At 35.0% G+C, this 22,051-nt stretch overlaps 1 protein-coding gene across 1 annotated transcript in view; it reads right to left on the bottom strand.

The window, feature by feature from the left end:
* The window catches only part of NETO1 (neuropilin and tolloid like 1), a 109,826-nt gene that overhangs the window by 5,307 nt on the left and 82,468 nt on the right, over positions 1 to 22,051 (bottom strand). The window contains exons 8-10 of the mRNA XM_069467872.1: positions 7,624 to 7,737; positions 2,023 to 2,581; positions 967 to 1,041 (exon numbers count right to left, since the gene is read on the bottom strand). Coding sequence (XP_069323973.1) covers positions 981 to 1,041; positions 2,023 to 2,581; positions 7,624 to 7,737 — 734 coding nt within the window. The 3' untranslated portion in view covers positions 967 to 980. The remainder of the gene's footprint in view (positions 1 to 966; positions 1,042 to 2,022; positions 2,582 to 7,623; positions 7,738 to 22,051) is intronic.

Genomic DNA, 22,051 nt, shown 5'->3' with positions numbered 1-22,051 from the left:
AGTGGAATGAATTTAGAAATATGTCCACTTTTCACAATTCGCTATAGAATTTTCTTTTCATAGTCCCCATGTTTGTATAAATAGTTCTTCTCTGAAAATAAAACACAGTTAAAACATTTTCTCCCAATGAAAAATGCATACAAATACACCAATTTATTAAGGTAATCTAGAGCATGGAAATGCATTCACCTAATTCAAGAATAGTTGATAGGCTGGAAGAGTTTTGAAGAGGTAACTGTCAGGCAAATTTAACTGGAGACACATTAGGCTAGTAGAGATATAGACTATCAAGTGCAGTAAGTAAAGCCATTATGATATCTGATAACAAAATAATGTACACGTAGACAACTTGTATTAATGGAACCTTGTACATTACCAAGCATTCAAATTTTATCTTATAAAATTTGACATAACATGCTGCATTTAATTTTGATGAGATAAATTACATATGCATGCAAAAATAAGAGTGCATAAACCGTACAAGTACCACCAAATACTTAATGTATGAATTTTGAGTAGAATGTTGCCAAATTATATAAAGTAATTACCAGTTCTATATATTTACTTCAGCTGTATTGAGACTGAATATTCTAATTTTTTTTTCAAAAAACTTGTGTTTCTTCTGGTATTTCTTTGAAGAAAATTCATTAATTGTATTATCTTTTCCTTAAAATATGTAAAATTTAGCTTATTAAATCGATATTCTTTTTAATAACATTTTGGCACAATGCTTGATGGTAAGAATATTAACATTTATTTTAAAGACATGTATCCTGAGAATCAACCCTCCCTTAGCAATGAATAAAATATTCATTATACTTCTAATCGTGAAATGTCATGAAACACATATCTCAAGAAATAATGAATAAGTAGCACATTCCCTAAAAAACTACAAGACAATTGCAACGAAACAAAACAAAACAGAATACAACAAAGTGGGAGAAGGAACCAAGGGCATTTGCTTACCTTGAATTTTCTTTTTAGACCCTAGTTGTGTTGTATTCAGATTCATGTTTGCTTAGAGACCCAATGAGGCAGAACCTGGAATGTTATGGCTATTTCATTCAACAAAGTAATATTTGCATAAAAATAAATATATCCACACAAATATTTACTAAGAGCATTCCTAAAATTCATAAAACTGTGGAAATAGATGTTTCTTTCATCCGCATGCAAAATGTATCAAATTAACTAAAATATTTCAGGTTTTGAGAGTGTATAATGAATGGAGAAAGTATGTCAATTTATACAATAAACTATATGCTAGTAAACATGCAAAACAAAGTATAAGCAGACTGGATTTTGGAATTTAAAATAATTATTTTAATTTTTTTCCTCAAAACTTTCACTGATTTTAGGACTAATAATATAACACAGATAATACTGTATTTATATTAAAAGGAAAAACAAATCAAATGTTTCTAATAATTCTTGCTATATTTAAATATAAATGTTTAATAAACCATGCTATCATATGTAATTTCTAATATAAGTATTATGTGATATGTGAAGTAAAAGTATTTTCATTTTCATACCAAAAATAAATATATTATATTGCAAAATATATTATTTTTGGATTAAAATTATTCAGCAAGATGGGCGAGCCATCTTGGTAAGGCAATTGTTTCCAAATATCATTTCATATCCTAGAATACATATATATTGATGGGAGCAACATTAATGACCATGTGGAATCAAATTATCAGTATAAATCTGTATTATAAATTAAAACCCATAATTTTTGTAGAAATAGATATTTGTATATGTTTAGAAACAAATGAAATATCTTTGGTCTGTGTGTGCATGTGTGTTCACACACATATATGTATCATGCACATGGATGAGATTTATTAAGTGTATGGATAACACCAAAAAGGAAAACGAAGAAAAAAATTGAGACACTATGACTTAAATCATTAATTAAGGGGAAACTGAAATATGAAGACAAAATAGAAGACAATACTCTGGAAGTATTACAGTCCTCAGGTTATAGTTGTCATCAAAAAATCTATTGATACTGACCGCTGGACGGCTTTATCGTGTCTGGACAGCCTGTGACTGGTGGTCGGCACCTCCTCAATTTCGTCTATGTCACAGGCATCTGCAGCATCTTGTGAGTAGTTGTGTTTCATGACAAGGATGTTTCTTCTGTTCATGGGCGGGATGAGGGGTTTGACAGGCTGTGCGGGCATCTCCGTCAGGATAGAAGCATCTCTTGTGCTGAGGTTACTGCGGCTGCCTTTAGTGCTGGACAGTTGGGATCCACAGTGGTGGTCGTGAATGCATTTGGAAGATGACCTCCGCAGTTTATGGTAATTTTCAAAGTCATCTGCCACATCCGCAAAGTCAGCTGTAGCTCCTGTCCCTCTGAGAGTACATAGCTCATAATGAGGAGGCTCAAACACCTCCTGGAAAACCGTCTGGTCAAAGTCTGATTTCCTTTGGACGTATTTTTTACGAGGCTGTTTGATCTGCACGATGACAGAAATGATAATCAGGATGATCACGATGCAGGACGTCACGCCGATTACGGTCCCACTGGTGTTGGTCAGCTGGTCCAGAAGGCTGGTTTTCCTCTTTTCTGTACGTCGGAGAGAGTGAAAACGACAAACAAAACAAAACGAGAAACAACCCACCATGCATTAATATTAGAGTCAAAATGTATACTGAGAACTTTAAAATGAAATAGGCTGAGCATAGAATCTTTACAGGCTTATGGTAGCATCAGAAAACATTTAAAAATAAATAAAATGTCTCACTTTTCATGAGGGCCCTATCTTCTAGCCTTAAACATAGCCCTTTCATTGCCCAGCATTTTAGCTTTAAAAAGTTTTATTTATATATATATATATATATATATATATATATGAGATATACACATTTAAAGAAATTTGTGTAATATCTTCAGCATGACATTTGGAAATGAGTAAATTCTTTTCTTCTTCTTATTATTAAAAAACCCTCTAAACTCCAATACTGGGACCATAAATATATCTGTTGTCAAAGTAACAACAGCATTCTGACGCTGAAAGGTAATTCAATTCAACTTCAAGACAGATACTTTTGGAATGGCGGCATGAAAGCCTATGTAGCCTCTTTCCCAAATTAAATAACCAGAAATTGTAAAGAAATTATTTCAAAAGCTCAACCACTTAAAGTCTGGTTTAAGGAAACTCTGGAAATTGCCTTAACAGTGTATAGCTAGAGGAGATATATTTATTTAAACAAATTTACTAAATTTCTTTAGGAACAGTGAGAGCTGGTGGAATTGGAGCCATAACTTGCTCCTTCCGCCCTTAATTCATCCTGATGGAAGGTCTACTCAGGAAGGTCGCAGATAAGAACACAGGGCTCCCCGTGCCTGCAGCATCCAGTCGAGAGAGCTACATTATCTCTCCAGGTGGGGCAAGCTACCAGCATTTAACATTCCCCACTACCCAGATCCGTGTTGTAGATGTTCTATTCCAGGTCGGAGTGGCTGAGATGTCTGGGGCTCCCTTCCTCCTCTCAGCCTGGAGCTGCAAGTGGAGAACACTAGTCCTGCTCCCCTCATCCAGCGCCTTGCTCTTAAAGCACGTCTGTTACCCCAGAAGAATCTGGATGCTCTTCCTGCCCCCCTCCCCAGAGCAGTGGTACAGAAGTGTTGCCTGGGAAGGGAGTCAGGCCACAAGAATGCAGAGCACTATAGCTTTTCCCCAAAAGGTTAGTTTATTTGAAACAGAGTGCAGAGAAGCTCAAACCTAAGGATAATCTTCAAGACCACAGAGATTTTGTAGTAAGCAATTAAGAAGAGGCTGTTAGGGACTTAATAGCAACAATCCAAACCTCAGAAGAGCTAGACGTTTAACAAATCAAGCCTGGAAATTAACAGCTAAAAAGAGCACCCCTGCATTGTAACAACTCACAAAACCTGGACTCAAAGACTACCCCTGCAACCACCTGAATTTAATCGGATCAGATTGTGGAACAATTCATGATCCTGGACATCGTCAAAAGCAGTAGAGCAAGCAGTTGGCGATGAATGGGGACCAACAACCAGGTGTGATACCAGCAGAGGTAGATAACTAACCAGAGAGAACAGGGAAAGAGACAAAGAGAGCCCTGCTAACACCACATTCGTCCAAGGGTGATTGTGCGGATGCCCAAGGCTGTGCCTCCCTGGTGCAAAGGCAGAGACTTCACTGAAATAGTCCCGCCAGGTCCACATTCACAAACTAGCAAGAAAACTACAACAGGAGGGAATTGGTATCCAGAGTTTCTACAGTATATTATCTAATGTGCAGTTTGCAACAAAATATTGTAAGGCATGTAAAGAAACAGGAAACAGGAAAGTGCAATTCATTTATATAAAAAAAAAAAAACAAGCAAAGAAAACACCTTTGAGAGAGCAAGATTTCTGACTTAGCAGACACAAATTTCAAAGCAGCTATAATCAATATGCTTAAGGAACTAAAGCAAGCAATGACTAAAGAAGATGAGGACAATGCCTCATTAAATAGAGAATACCAATAAATAAATAGAAATTATAAGAAATAGAAAAATGGAAAGCCTAGAGTTGAACAGTGCAATCACTGAAATTAAAACTTCCTAGAGTGACTCAACAGTAAGTACATGTCAGCTGGAAGCAGAAACTATAAGCAGACTGAAGGTTTAGGTATAAAACTAATGTAATCTGAAAGGAGAAAAATGCATGCAGGAAAATTAGTGGAACCTCAGAAAAATGTGGCAAACCATCAAGAACACCAATGTAATGTCATGGCAGTATAAGAAAGAGAGGGGAGATAGAAAATAGCAAGAAAAATATTTTTAAAAAATAAAAGTTGAAAACTTCCCAAACTTAATGAGAATACTCTGATCCAAGTTCAACAAACTCCAAGTAGGATAAATCCAAAGAGATCCATACCCAGATATATAATATTAAAAATGTTAGAAAAAGAGAAAATCTTGAAAGCAGCAAGAGAAAAAAACAACTCGTTTCATAGAAAGGAACCCCAATCAGGTTAACAGCTAATTTCCTCAGTGGAGGTCAAAGGGCAGCATGAGGACCAAACCAAAACAAAACCCAACATAAAAACCCGTCAAACAAAAACCTGATATCCAGCAAAACTACTTTCAGTATGAAATAAAGACATTGCCAGAGAGACAAAAATGAAGAGCATTCAATGTTTCAAGAGCTACCTAAAAGAAATATTAGAGAAAGATTTTGAGTTGAAAACAAATGACCTCAGACCATAACTCAAATCCACATGAAAAAATTAAACAGATAATAAACTAAATAAGCAAATAAATTTAGTCAATAAAGGCAATTATGTATATAATTATGAAGAACAGTATAGTTGCGTATTTCTTCTGCATTCTTCACTTAACTTTTAAAAAAGCAAAGTAACATTATATAATTGTATTTTTGAGCCTGTAACTTATCAAGATGCAATATATTTAGTGAAAACAGTACAAATGAGGTAGGTGGAAGAAAAGCTGTTATTAGAGTAAGGAAATAACACCAGAGGGTAATGAAAATCTACAAAAACAAATACAGAGAACCAGAAATGGTAAATAAGAAGGGTTGTATCACAAATCATGATAATATACACTTGCTATTCTTTTCTCAATTTCTTTAAAAGACATAAGATTATATACAGTAATAATTATTGCAATGTATTGTTGGGTTTGTAACATATAGATGTAACATGTGCAAAAACAATAGGAAAAAAGAAAGAATAGAACTATATATGAATAATGTTTTTATATCTTTCTAGAACTTAGGATAAACCTAAAATATATTTTGAGAAGTTAAGCTATATACTGTAAGCCCTAAAGCAACTACTAATAAAGTAAGTAAAAAATCCATTGAAAAACCACTAAAAATATTAAAATGTCACATTAGAATATATTAATGCAGAATAGAACAATAAAGAAGAACATAGGAAAAAACATGTGATATATAGAAATCAAAAGTATAATGGTAAATGTAAATCCAACTGTATAAATCACTGTATTAAATCAGACTGGCTAAAAAAGCAAGATGCAACTATACACTGTCTACTCTGTATCTAAGAAACAGAGAGAGTGGAAGTAAAAGGATGGGAAAAAGCATGGACACCAAATCATAACGAAGGTGGGTTATACTAACGTCAGACAAAATAAACCTTAAGAGTAAACATATACTACTACATATTAGATCATTTTATAGTGATAAAAAGGTCAATCTATGTAACAATTATAAACATGTATGGACATAACACCAAACTTAAAAATACATGAAACAAAAGCTTTACAAAATTGAAGGGAGAAACAGACAATTCAACCAAAATAGCTGGAGAATTTAATACCCACTTTCAGTAATGGATAAAACAGAGCAGAACATCATAATGGAAACAGAAGACTTGAACAATGCTATAAACCTACTAGATGGAACAGATATCTATAGAACAATCCACTCAACAATAGCAAATACATATTCTTTTCAAGGACACATGGGACAATTTTTAGACTACACCAGTGCTTTCCATAAAACTAATCTTACTAAATTAGAAATGATTGAAATAATAAAAAATATTTTCTCCTAATGCAAGAGAATGAATTACAAATCAAAAGAATAGTTTTGCCTTATGGAGAAAATAAATGTGGACTTTCATAATGCAATATTCACATTTTCTTGATTACTGTCTCATATTCTTATGTACATGTCAAATATTCTTACATACATGAGGACAAATTTACATTGGGCAAACAAAACCAATGGTGACCACTCATCATTAACAGGGCCGTATTAAGATAATTCAGAAAGTATTTAATTTCCTATGCATTCAGAAGTGGACGTAAAAGTAATCATCACCAACATCCCACCATCAAAATAATTGATACTGGACCTGCCTTTCTGACAAACTAATGGATGCTGTGGCAATGTTTCTCTGCTTTTATCCACAGAAGGCATTTTAATAGGTAATATTGAACTTTAAGCATGAAAGAGTTATTTGTCTGCTCATCATCCTTTGCAAATTATTTAATATTGGATATAATAAAAGAATTTATATGGCAATTTTTGACTAAAATATGTAACCTTCAGAATCCAGCCAAGGATTTCTGTCTGCATAAACAAACCTTTGTGCGTAGGCTAGAGAAGGAGGCAGGAGCTTTTCAAGCTATTTTCATTGGAAAGGAAGAAAAGCATTTTCATAGCAAAACTGAAGTGAAGTGAAGTGGCTGGAAGCACTTGAAACAACAAATACTCCTTCAATATATTTCATCTCTAGAGGATGTGTACAAAGCCCAGTGAAGACAAACTGGAATGAGTGGTGTTGCCACAGATGAAGGGGTACGAGGTATGACATGATAGTAATGTGCTCCACTGAAAGCTCTAGTGTTCCCCCACCCTGCCCCCTGTGGCTCTGCAGGGTCTAATAAGAAGATGTCTTTAATGAGTATTCAAGTGTGAAGGACAGTCCACTGTACATTAGTGAATGAGGAAACATCTGGATACAGCGTGCTTAAAAATCGATTATAAGACATACATGGAGCTCACAAAAGTCACTATATACTCTATTTTTAAGAGATTGATGCATATAAGTTTCTCTCTTACTCCATAGGCAGGGTATTTTTAAATTAGTAAGGACTAATCATTACCTTTGCAATGATTTTCGTCCCAAGGATACACACAGTTCTGGAGTCCATTGCAGACCAGTGTATTATTAATACACATGTTACTGTGGCAGAAGAATGTATTGCCTTCACAAGGAGCTAAAAACAAGAAGAACAAGATGAAGGAGGAAAATTATAACTGATGCTCAGTAGTAAATCACTCACTACAAATCTAAAAACAGCAAGATTAGAATGATAATTTACCATCAAAGTGAGATAAGTGATCTGCCATGCGATTTTCAGAAATGTTGCTGTAGTGGTAATTATTTTTTGTGTTACTAACGGAGCTGGCATTTTTCTAGAGAGGCTCAGCTTATAAAAATGGCATGGCGTGTTTTCCATCATTAAAATGAAGTACATTATCCACATTTTTTTTAGTTTGTATATTCATTTAGCAAACCTTAAATGTCTACCACATGCATAGATTATGTTTTACATTGAAATTTTGTATGTATAATTTAGTTTTACTTTGCAAAAACACAACTGAAATATTAAAATAATTTTTAAAAATATATGCTTAAAAAGTACTAATGAAGAAAATATATTAAAGCAAACCCTGTAACATCAGTTAAGCATAAGAAAAAATAAAGTATGTCATTAAAATTTAGAACCAGGAAAACATTAATCCTGAGTAACATAAAAATACATAGAGATCATGCTCATCCACATTTATTGTACACGTTTTGATGACATTAGCCTACTATGCATGTATTTCACACATTCTAGTGACTTGATATCCAGTGACCATGATCTCCGGATTACAGTGGACATTTAGCAAATGGGAAGGTAAAATAAGAACTCCAAGAAAGTATGAAATCTGGCTACAAAATTATGTTAAAATGTGAGAAGTTTAATATAGTAATGTAAAATGTTAGATATAATTTCAATATTAGGAAAACACATTTCTTTCATTATTAGAGTAATAGAATAGTCAAAGTAATCAGTCTTTATTATTAATATTGCTTGTGAATTATAGTTTACAGAAAGTGCTTTAAAGCTAACTTGTTTCTGCTTGTATTCATTACACATATCTCATCAAATATAATGTTAGTATTATTTTTTCAATAATAGTTCTGCAATACTTTTAATGATAGGCATTCTAGAAAAACATTACATTTAATATACATAATTTATAGTGATAAATCAATCAGTAAAGATTTATTAATTATCAATATTATCTAGACACTGCAGTCATAATGATTTTTTCACTTTCAAAACTATATATTACATACATTTTAGAAAGTTAGCTTCTTTATTGTATTTGCTATACTAATCAAAATTTTCAGGAAAATATTTTGCTTAAGATAACTTAATATGTTTTAATAGTGCTGGAAAAATCCTTAAAAAAAAACCCACTCAAATTCTGAAAATCAAAAGTAAGGCAAAGATATAGCTAACTCAAGTAAAGAGATTGCAACTGTCTGCATGCCTTCTGCAGCCTCCCCACAAATCAGTTTCTTCTCTCTGTTCATTTTGACTTTAGGTTCCCAGTTAAACAGTAAAAACCATGTAATAGTCATTTTAAAAAACAAAATTAAAGAGTAGAAAATATGTGATAGTCATTTTGAAAAAAGTATCACATTTAACACTTTATTGCGCTAATGATTTGTTAGCACTGTTGTGTATAAACCATTCATAATGTAAAATTTAACAATCTGATAGATTATTTGCAAAAACCTGCATTTTAGTAAAGAAGTAAATTTGAATATGTGTAGTCAACCATAATGGCCTTGCAGAACTGATGTGGTTTGTTAAGCAGATAATGAACGTTGTCAGATTCCATACACAGAAAATAAAGGAGGTTTTGGCAAGTATATTAGAATGGCTGAAAAAGGTTTTTGTAAAAATGTAAAAAAACTCTTAATTACAAAAAAATTGCAGTAGTTTTGAAAGTACAGTTATCCACCAAGTAAAGTTTACCTTTAAAAGAGCATAAATATTTATCAACTTTCCATAATGAGTTGAAAAAATTATTATTAAATAGGATAGGTTAGGTTAAAAATTAAATATACAAATAAAAATAATCTTGCATTCTGAAACTGAATGAAGTACAACAGTATGTTGGTAACAGCAATGAGATTTAAATTCCAAATACTATAAATTTGATTTTATTTGTTTCTGCTGCTTATAGCTGTGAAACCATCCATGTGCCAGTATCAGCTATGAAATACAAAGTATTAGTGTTTTTCCTGGGAATACAATAGGTAATCCAGGAATGTCAATAATCACACTCCTAACACACTCTTTTACATTAAATAATTATGCAAATGCACTAGTTAATTGGGAGTTATTCTCTTTTTTTGTTTGTTTTTTGTATTATCTTAAGTACTTTTCTTCCTTACTTTTGCTAATTCTTATGGAATCACTGTGCAAATGACAAAACAAAAATAAAAACAAGGAAGCAAATCTTGCCATGGCTAAGAAACAGATGTATGACATGTTACATACCTTGAACAAAAATACATTTTTTCTTACAGACACCAAAAATGCAATATTATATCGGGTTCTGAATTCTGACGTTCTCTATTTCTCTCATGAATGCACACATGCAATGGTGCATTAAAGATTCTCACTTATCTCCTATTATGAACTTAAAATGGCACCTCCTGCCTGCTAAAATCAAGTGACTTTCTTATTCTCTTCAAAGACTCTGTGCACGAACACTCATACCCTACGACTCCCAACACACCCCTGACATACATGGCTCAGGTCCACACTCCTTTCCCTCCCTCTATCTGTCCTGAATACCCATTCTTCAGTGTCTCATTCAAATCCTATCAATACTGTATCTAAGAATTTGTCCATTTCTTCCACGTTTTGTAGTTTTTGGGCATATAGATTTTTATAGTATTCAAAGACAATGTTTTGTGTTCCATGATGTCTGTAGTGACCTCTCCTTTTTCATTTCTAACTGAGCTTATTAGAGTCCTTTCCTTCCTAGTTTTTGTCAATCTAGCAAGGGGGCTCTCCATCTTGTTTATCTGTTTGAAAAACCAACTTTTGGTTTTATTAATCTTCTGTATAGTTCTTTTATTCTTGATTTCACTTAGTTCTGCTCTGATTTTAGTTATTTACTTTCTTCTGCTGGGTGTAGGATTGATTTGCTCTTCCTTTTCCAGTTCCTTGAGATGGTTTATTGGTTTGTGGGTTGTGAACTTGACAACAAGCACCACATGTGCTCGCCATCAAATTGGTACTAACTAAGCAACACTAAGGTGCTCAGGTGGAAGTAATATTCAATGGGTGCCGGTCAGGTGGGAGGGGCGTGGCGGGGATGGGTAAACTCACAACTAATGGAGGCTGTGCGCACTCTATGGGGGAAGGGCACGCTTGTGGCCCTGGCTTGGGCGAGGCAAAGGCATTATATGTAACCAAAATGTTTGTACCCCCATAATATTCTGAAATTTAAAAAAAAAGTTAAAATAAAAAATCTTTACAAAATACTTTAAAAAACATACCGGTACTATACTATCTATAAAGTCTTAAAATATTATTCTAATCCACCAGAAAACTTATCAAGTTCTATTATACCTGTAATTTTTGAAGAGTTGAATACTTAGTATACGTTTGTTGTCTTTCTCAACAAGTTCTTGGAGACTAGGAGCTATGTCTTGTTCAAATTTGTAATGTTTGTGTTTAATATCTGGTAATGGCTTAGGCTTACTAGGCGTGTAGTAAATATTCAACAGATATTTTAAATTGATTAATATTACTTAGCACTTAAATAAGCCCGTTTAACTTTCTTTAATCCAAATAATTCCAATTGTATTTGTTTAACACTTAATGTTATAAACAAAACAAAAACAAAATTTTAAAAAATCTTAGGAAAATATTGGTATAGTGTCCAAAAATCATTATAGTAATAGAATTCTTAATTCTTAAGAGAATATAGAATAGTGTGGAAGATTAGTAAGATGTAAAATTGGGTAAAACAATGAAGATACTTATTTTTAATTATAAAAACTCACATACAAACACATTTTTGGAAAATTTTTCCAGAAATAAATAAACCAAACTGTCAGAAATTATTATTTCTAGGAGTTAATCAAATTACATTTAAATTATTGAGAAATTTCCCATATATACTTATACGTATAAATATGTATATATGCATACACAAACCCATACACACATAGTTTTATACTTAAAGAAAAACTTATAAGTTTTCATGAAAAGAATAGCAAATGTTACTGCAAAAAAGTCCATTTTCTTTTTCAGATTTTTGTTTTTACATAACATCTTTACCTTGTTGTATTTAAAAATAATATACTTAGTGTTTTTACTAAATATTGCTTCATTCTCTTTTGGGTTCTATTTTTAAACCCTTGTCTGTTCCCATTTTACCACAAGGTGGCAGGCTCACACCAGACTTTAGTGAAATCACGGCGCTTCACTCCATGAGGATGGTTAAACTGAATGCACCTGGGACAACGTTTGCACCTATATATTGATAATTCGTTTTTAGAAATTGATTAGTTAGCAGAAGACAACCAAAAAAATTTTAGCATTTTTTAATTAGGTGAGAGGGATCAAAAGAAAGATTGAAAGCCACAACACTCAAAATAAAGGCAGTTTTATGCCACGTGTTTAATAAAGAATCATGAAACATATAATGCAAAAGGTCTAATCATAGATGTTCCATCTTTTTTCAGTGTTTGTCTCACATGTTGGTAAACACTGTTTAAATTCTGTAATTAAAAGGTTTTTTTTTAAAATTTGTAATTGCTCTTTTATTGCTCAAGCCACCAAAGGTCATTCTATTGGGATTACTTACTTCCTTTTTTATTTTTAATCCAGAAATCCACTAAGTATTATTCAAGAAATATTAAAACAAAACTGAAATAAAAACTGGCCTATTTACTTCTGAAATTGAAGTTTCAACTAGCCTTGGTTTAGGGTTAACACAACTATCACTGGTAGATTAGTTCGACGTCAGAGAAGGGACCATATTGCATCAAGAACATTTGGAAACAGCAGTGGTGCCTGATATGCTCTGAGAAAACTGCGCCATTGGAACATGCGCTTGGCGTTGGGGTTGGGTCCTCTGCCCATCTCAAGTCCCCTCCTTCTCGTTCTTGTTGCAGATCCCCTTGGCTTCTTGCTGTCCTCAAATTATTTTTTCTTTCATTTGAGCTTTGTCTAAACCCCACCCAGCTCTGTGCTGGCCTGTGTGGGCACAGCCAGTCTCTCTCACACACACACCATACACAGACACACACACTCGCTCAAAGTCTCTCACACACACTAATACACAACACACACACACATACACACACTAATGCACATTCACACACCCATACACAAACTCACAAACCCACTCTCTAATACACAACACACACTCATATACACACAGCCGCCCCCATACACGCACACTCACACCTTTGGGTCTTCTTTTTGTGCTCTTTTTCACTCCCCGTCTGTCCCTAGATTTTTAGCGTGAATGGGAATGCTCACGGACACGTGCGGAGAAGCAGTCAGAGGCAGAACTAGCTTGGAGTACAATTGCATCTTGTCACTTTATTTCTTGGATTCAACTTTTATCTGCCTTAAAGATTTATTAAAACTTTCTGACACTCAAGATTGCCTACAGTCTATGACCCTTTGGTTGTGAGACGGAAACAAGCTTAACACTGTTATAAATACGAGAATGTGACGCATATCTACATCATATAGTTCGGTAATGAATTCACACTAAGCAGCCAAATCTAGTATACTTGAAAACTCAATCACTTTTATTCCATACCAACTTTGATCAATTCGGGGCACTAAGATGATTTCCCCTGCCTCGTCAGGCCGCTATGCTGGTGTCTACCGACCTCTGCAGTCAGATTCCCTGGGGCCATCAGAGTCCCTTCTCTCCTCTCTGCAAATCCTTTTCCTGGGTGGTGTCCCTTAGACTCAGAGATCACACTCCCGATTCTGACTCTGTCTGAGTTCCAGACTTCGTCTGAACATTTGATCACCAGCATCTCCACTTGGGATTCTAGTTCCCACCCCAAATGGAAGATGGCTGAATGGGCTCATGGAAAACGATTACCATCCTACTGCTCCCAGCCACCCCCTCACTGTAATGCCCCTATCACACGCCTTCCTGGCATTAATAAAGGGCACCACATCCCGCAGCTGTTCAGTCTAAAGGGGCAGGATCATCCTTGGGTGCCTTCTTCCTCTGACCTCCTTGTGCTAACTGGCCATGACTTGTGTGTCTTGGTCTCAACTCCAGGCTCTTGTTAATGTCTCCTTTGCTGCCACGGAGCCACGGCCACTGATCTCTGACAGCTGTCCTGCACAGAGTCCATGGGCACAGTGGCCATGGGGACGTTGGTCACTGGAAAGTGTAAATCAGGCCAATTTTCACCTTGTTTAAAACACTTCAAACCTTTCCCAATATTGTTAAATTCCAAACTCCTTATACTCTTGAGTATATAGCAAGTGATTTCCAATCTCAGAACCACTGCTTACCCCAAATCTTTACCAACTTCCTCCTGGACCCAAATATCACCCACCACGCACCATACACCCGGCACTCTTCCTTCCCCAACACATGAACCATGCTGGGTTTTCCCACAGCACCTACTAGGACTTCAGCTAACTTCCCTGGGCATTGCTTGCCTCCTCCTACGAGACTGTAAGGCAATGATGTGTACCAATAGTGCTTAATAAATACTTGTCGACTGACCAGACATCAGAGTAAAATGGATATCTGGAGCACAATGGATATTAAATGTCATCTTCTCACTAAAGCCTGTAAATAATTTTAATTTCTAACAAATAGCAAAACTTTTCTTAATAAACCTGATGAAAGAAAATTGCTAAAACATTAGAAATATCAATTATGAGTAATCAACTGAGGATGGATTAGAAAAACTTCAAAAACTGGATTCAGAATTTATAGTTTGCTGCTAATAATAATTTTTAATTGTAGTATTCTAATTAAAGAAACAGGAATATAAATATATATATGAATGTAAATATATATGTAATGTGTATATTTTATATATATATAAAAAATACGTTTGGACATCGGAATTGCCCTTCAAACAATTTTTTTTCCAAAAATAAATGGAAAAACTTCCCCATGCACCACATTAAACTTAAAATGTCCCTTAGGCTATGCAATTAGAGGAAATGACATTTTATTTGAAAAATGCTGACCAAATTTAAGGCCAGAAATAGATTTGTGCAACTTCTCTTCATGTCCTTTATCATCTTCATATTTGTTTTGAAAAATCAATATCTATTTCCAAAACTCTCTGTTCCACTGTGACTAAGTTATTGGTCAAAAATATTTAATATTATCAAGTAAGATGTATCTTAATCTGTTTTTTAGTACAAGAAATTCTGTTCACAAATTTCAATTTAATCTCACATGCAGCTATTAGATTCTTCCTCAGTCTCTGTGCTAAAATTGCATATTCTCACTATTCCTAAAGACATAATATTAAGAGAAACATATCTTCATGTAAAAATTATATTCTATAGATAAATACAATTTCTTTCCTTTCACATAGGGTGAACCAAATCATGATTTATCCATTCTTTTTTAGTTCCAAGAAATTATTATACATTTTTGTATTCTCATTATGTCTGCCTGGAATTAGCTACACAATAATTTATTCATCGTGTGTAACTGGACATTATAATTACAGTAAGGAGGATATTAAATTTCTTTGGAGTTTGTACGCTGATTACTATTAGACCCTGGATGTGTGGTACGAGGTTTGTTTTCATGATGTATATGTGCCTGAAACAGTTGGTTAGTTTAGACAAACTGTTCTTATCAAGGTGCAATATTTGGTTTCATTGTTGAACATGAAGGGGACTTGCAGTAAGTAAAGATTAGAGCTTAGCACAAACAGACCACTATAACCTCAAGCTTGTCATTCTTCTAGTTCAAATGCTAACAATTCAGAATAATTTTCTATCTCCGTGTATTTTCAGTGACAGACACAAGCTACTGTAGCTGTTAAACCAGTATTAGAAAGATCAATATATATTATTCCCAAGGATCTTGCCAAAAATTACAAGAAATTTGCTGCCTTTATTCTTGTCTAAATGATTCCTTGAAGACCCACACACTTTACTAAAGACAACATTGATCTAAAATGTTCGGTGAAAGTTCTGCAACATTTGATGAAGAAATATGGAAGCCAAAATTATTAATATTTAAATTGACAATTGTTTTGTTCTAAAAAACTACTTGAGGGAATTTGCGCTAAATTTTAAGCGTTCCATTAAATTATATATCTATAGGCATAAAAGTTTTCCAACGATGTGAGGTGAATGGACAAGTCAATAATAAAAGTCTATCAAAAATTCATTTCAAATAATAAAATATTTTTGACAGTTGTTTTCTTTATGGTACCATTGGAATCAATCAAAAGTTTTTTCAGAAAGGAAAGGAAGCAAGGGAGGAAAGAAGGAAGAAGGAAGAAGGAAGGAGGGAAGGGAGGAAAAAAGGAAGAAAGGAAGGGTGGGTTGGCCCCTGGCAGATTATTTTGTTTTCCTTTGTTCAGTAGCCTCATTGTATTTGAAAGTAAGAAAGTGTCAACTATCAAAGTTTTAGTATGTTTTTATCCCATTAACAGATACAATATTAGCCACTTTCTACTGACGATTTGCTCGTTTCCAGACACATATCTCTAAAACTTTCGGCTGCCCTGTACTGTTTCCCCCATTTTCTGGAAAGGGAATTGTGGATTAAAGCCCAGGCATTACACACGAGAAAGTGGCAGAATTAGTTGACAGACCTGGAGCTCATGCTCTCACACATTTTGTCATTCCATTTCAGATTTTCTTTAGAAAGCAAAACAATGTTTTAGATGGCTGATTTGTGATTTTGTTTCTGAAAATGTTTAACGATAATTTTAAAATTCCAAATACACATAGACTTGCCAACCTTTTTTATAGTAATATAATACTTAATTTTAAAGACAATGTCTTTGGACAGAAGAGTACTTATTCAGCAGTAAGGCATGAAGAGGGCCATGGGTTTAGATCTATCGTTATCACTCGGCATTGGACGAGGGCTGTCCGGAAGGCACCCAGCCCTGGAACCATTCTCGTCATGTTAACAATGGCTGGATGCTTTCCGGACAGCCCTTGTAGACCTTCAGCCTTCAAGTCAACTAAATTATTGTTCTTATAATTTCAGACAAAGAGCACATTAGTTTAATAAAAACAAGCAAAAACAAAACAGAAATATCAGATCTTCCGTGGTAAGGTCAATACAGGCTCCCACTATAGCTACACCTTAATTCCCACAACCTGTGAACGTTACTTTACGTAAATGGTTTCACAGGTGTGATTAAGGTAAGGATTTCACACAGGGAGGCTAGTCTGCATTACCCAGGTGGGCCCAATGTAATAACAGGTGAGGGAGGGAGGAGGCTGAAGGGGCAGAGGTGATATAACAACAGAGCAGAAACACATGAAGACGCTACCCTGCAGGCTTTGAGGAAGGAGCAGCACCACACGCTCTAGAAATTGCAGAAGGTAAGGAGCTATATTCTCTCCCACAACCTCCTGAGGGACAGCAGCCTTGTTAACAACACTGTTTCATCCCAGTGCAACCTGTTTTGGACATTTGACCTCCAGAAATGTAACATAACAAATTTGTGTTATTTGAAGCTGCTAAATGTGTGCGAATTTGTTATAGCAGCAATCAGTAGAAAACTAATAAACCAACTACAGCAAGTAGCTGATTTCTCAGGTTATCAGAACCTCGAGTCACCGCCCTTCTGTGCATGTGGCTAGAGCTGTACAAGGTAGGAACCAGGGGCAGGAGAGGAACGTGACGAGAAAAATTAAAAATGAGACCAGTGATGTTGGAGAGTGGCACTTTTCAACCCTAACAACTCGCGTATCACAATTAGCTGTGAAATGTGCCAAGAGCAACATTTTTCTAATTATTTACATCTTCTAAATTATTAAAGTGAATTAAAGTGTACACTCATATCAAGTGGGTGAGAAAGGGCTGACGCTCTAGCTAATGTTCTAAGGACATTGCAAAAAATGTGGGCTTACCCTCAGAATTTGTCATGCCATAAGTTTGGTCATCAGCTGAGTGTGTCTCAGAAGATAAATGGTGGAAAAATTCTATTGCAGGCCATAGTGTTATTTAGTCTTAAAAAATAGGTCTGTAGGCCGGGCGCGGTGGCTCACGCCTGCAATCCTAGCACTCTGGGAGGCCGAGGCGGGCGGATTGTTTGAGCTCAGGAGTTCGAGACCAGCCTGAGCAAGAGTGAGATCCCGTCTCTACTAAAAAAATAGAAAGAAAGTATCTGTACAACTAAAAATATAAATAGAAAAATTATATAGACAGCTAAAAATATATATATATATAGAAAATTTAGCCTGGCATGGTGGCGCATGCCTGTAGTCCCACCTACTCGGGAGGCTGAGGCAGGAGGATTGCTTGAGCCCAGGAGTTTGAGGTTGCTGTGAGCTAGGCTGACACCACGGCACTCTAGCCTGGGCAACAGAGTGAAACTCTGTCTCAAAAAAAAATAAATAAATAAGTCTGTCGATAGCAAGGTGATACCCTCAACTGTTGGCATATTAAAACCTATTGACCAGTTATTTTCTGAAATTGAAGATGAGGCAATTATCCCAACTTAGCAAAGATATGTATAATCTCATTTTCTTAGACTTAATAAATCCTTTCAGAAAGTTATATTTTTTACTTTTAAATGAAATTTTATCAAAAAATAATACACATTTATTGTAGAAAAATCAGAAAATGCTTACAGGCAAAAATAAACATCATCACCTAAAAATAATAAGTATTGATATATTGATATCATCATTCCATTGCCTTTTACACATACATAATATATATACAATAGATGCTACATGTTAAATGTTTATTCCATATATTTACAAAAGTATGTTTGTAATGTGAACATTTTGTTTGCTACTTGCTTTTAGCATCTTATTTTTTAACTTAGTTCGATGTCTATCAATCTACCACATCATCTTAATAAAGAGGATATGTTCCCAGAACCATTGAACCAATACAATTAAGCATTTTACATTAATTTAAACATACCCAATACTAGTATATATTCTTAGAGGTTAATGTTTTAGATCAAAAGGAGATACCCTATCTGTTTTTTCCCCTATTATAGAATTTAATACATAGTTCTAAATTGCCCTCAGGAAGCTTTTACTGCCCTACCAGAAGTACATATGTTTTCATTTCACCACAAAATCTCCAAAATTGAGTATTTCATTATTATTCTTTAACAATTTAATCAATGAAAATGGTGTCTAATTACCACTTGAATTTATATCTCTGTTTACTCATGTGAAGGTGTTTGTTTCTTATACCAGTAAGACATTCATGTTTCTTTTATCAATTGATTATGTAATTTATTTGTCCCATTTTCTATTAGAATGCTTTTCTTTTTATTTTTGAATACCATCCTTATTCTTTATAGGATAAAAACACTATTTATCTATTGCCTGTAGTTTATCTTACCAATTGTTCTCCAGTTCAGTTTTTCCCTATTTATTTTAATTATAATGTTTCTATGTCAATAAATATTTAAAATGTATATATATTTGAATATAGTAATATTTTCTCTTATCTGTATGTATTTTGCATCTACTTTAGAAAGACCTGCCAAAATATGACCTATACTAAGTATTTTCCCAGCATATTTGGTATACTCTTTATATTTAAATCTATGCCATGGTATTTATGCCACTGTGTGACATATATAAGTAAATATTTCCTACATTCATTAAGTGGTCTTAATCATTTTAAGGCACGTCAATTCACAATGGTGGAGCACTGAGATTTATATGCTCAAGACTTCAGTTTATACTGGATGTTATGACTGCTAGCACTGCTCTCTGCAGTACATAACATTTTATTTCCTTATTGAAATACATAGTGAATAAAGTGCCTTTTGATCTTAGTATTTATTCAAAACTTGTAATTGTGTTTGGCCTTGACTATTCTAGAGGGAAAAAGGGAAATATTATTGTGAAATATTAAATGAGAAGAGTTATGTTTTGGCCTCCCTATTTTCTTTGACTCTTTAAAATAAAGAACTCTAAATTTCAAAATGTGCTAGTTTATTTTTCCATAATCAACAAAGTATTTAAAATCAACCTTTTTTCACATCTGAACAAAGCTGGGAAGGATTAAAGTGAGTTGATTATTATCAACATATTTTGGTGTATATTCTCAGCATGTTACAGAATTAAAATCTTTAATTTTTTTTTCTTTAGGATCCATCGATTTAGTTATTGATATAATGTGACAATTTTACTTAGTTATTACAAAATTAGAAATTTGCACTATTCAGGACAGAATGCTAAGAAGAGGCAGATGGTAGGCTGTAAGCCTGTCCTAGACAGAGAAAGATGAAACTAAACAGTGAAGTAAAATCAATCCTGGTGTCAGAAGAGCAGAGACCCAGCTAATATAAACAAATGCTGGAGAAAAGGAAACTCTATGAGAAGAGAATTAGGCTCTTAGAATACAACCTTCCAGTGCATAATTTACTAAAGTAACTGAGGGAGTCCTTGGGGGAGTGTGGAACAGAACACCAGATATAAATGAACATCTTCCGCAGTGAGTCACACACTTGAACCGAACGTGAATCAGTGTGGTCGCACGGCTCCCTAGAGGACAAACCATCTTATTCACTTTGTGCCGTCAGTGCCTGGGCATTTAAGTGTTTATTGAGGGAACAGGAGAATGAATGGAGGAATGTAAATAGTGTCAAAATGAAAAGGGATTGACAATTAGGCTAATAGTCCTGTAATGGTACCTGAATGTTTATAATCAAACTGATGTTGGAGTGATCACTATTTTTTGTTTTCCTACAATTACAGTATATCATGTCATATGTCCTGAACTACCAAATTTAGGAATAGTACTATGTTGATAAAAAGCTCTATTTTATATATAGAGAGAGAGAGAGAGAGAGAGAGAGAAAGGGAGAGAGAGTGTCTCACTCTGTCGCCCCATGTAGAGTGCAGTGGCGTCATTACAGCTCACAGTAACCTTAAATTCCTGGGCTCAAGCAATCCTCCTGCCTCAGCCTCCTGAGTAGCTGGCACTACAGGCACGTGCCACCATGCCCGGCTAATTTTTTCTATTTTTAGTGAAATGGGGTCTCACTCTTGCTCAGGCTGGTGAAGGTAATATATTAATTAATGCTTTTAAGTAATATTTTAAGATTGACATTTAGATCATCCATTACCTAAAAAAAATCCCACATCACTGCAATAGGAATATGTGCTACTTTTCCCTTGCTGAGTTGCAAACTACCTCACACTTAACCTGCAGCTTAAAACAACACCCTGTACTCTCCCAGGTTTCTGTATGTCAGAAGTCCAGGTAGGGCTCAGATGGTTTCTCTCCTTAGGGTCTCACCCAGGCTAATGTCAGAGTCAGCCTGAATCAGGTTCCCTCTAATGTGTGGAGGCCTCTTCGAAGCTCATTCAGGTTATTGGAAACATCTTGTACTTTGGAACGGGACTGAGGTTCCCACTTCCTTGATGGCTGACAACTGGAGGACATTCTCAGTTCCCAGAGATCCCAGGAAATCCTTGCCAGGAGGCCCCTCTGTATTGTTCCGCAGTTTGTTCCTTTATGGCCAGCAGGAGTCTTTACTACAGTTAGGAATCTCTCTGACTTCTTTTATCTCTGACCTTTGGACCCTCTTTTATTTTATTTTTTACTTTTTTCCCCCAAGTTCAAACTAGTTGCTTATTGTCGTTCTTGTTATACCAGCACTTGAAGGCTGGCCAAAATTTCCAGAGGCTGTTGGGAAAACCTGCTGAGGAGAGTCTTTGATTTGCAAGAAAGAAAAAAAAACAACACTGGGATTAAAGTCCACTTTCTAATCAGCTAAAACCGTTGCCAGGCTTGTAGCAGAAAAGTCGGTCCTGTGAAACCTTGAATGTGCCATTTGGGTCCTTCGATTCTGCGATGGGTTCATTTGTTCAAAATGGTAGACGTGTACTTGTGGGTTTTTCTGCTGTGGCTTCACTTTGTACGAGGAGGAGTATGGCTTCAAGCAGTCCCAGATTTCTGTGATGATCGAGAAAAGCAGCACATGCATGTATCTGCAGCATAGGGAGGTGGTGATGCGACTAAATAATAAAACTGCCCTGCCCCTGTGAAGGGCATATTTCATTGTATTACACTAAAATTTAAAATACTACAAAGTGTACAACACATATATGTATGATTTAAAGACTAACGTACCAATATATCCATTGCCCAAATGAAAAAAAAAAAAAAAAACCGGAATATTACTAGTATATTGGAAACTCCCATGTGCCCCTTTTCAAGTATATTCTACTCCCGGCCCCTTGACTAGTGGATTACAGCCCTGGATACACATGGGCATCACTGGACAGGGGCAGCTTTTGAGCTGCACTGACGCCA

Source organism: Eulemur rufifrons, chromosome 5, assembly GCF_041146395.1.
Source record: "Eulemur rufifrons isolate Redbay chromosome 5, OSU_ERuf_1, whole genome shotgun sequence".
In the NCBI taxonomy this organism is placed as follows: domain Eukaryota; kingdom Metazoa; phylum Chordata; class Mammalia; order Primates; family Lemuridae; genus Eulemur; species Eulemur rufifrons.
This window is presented reverse-complemented; position numbering and strand designations above follow the sequence as displayed.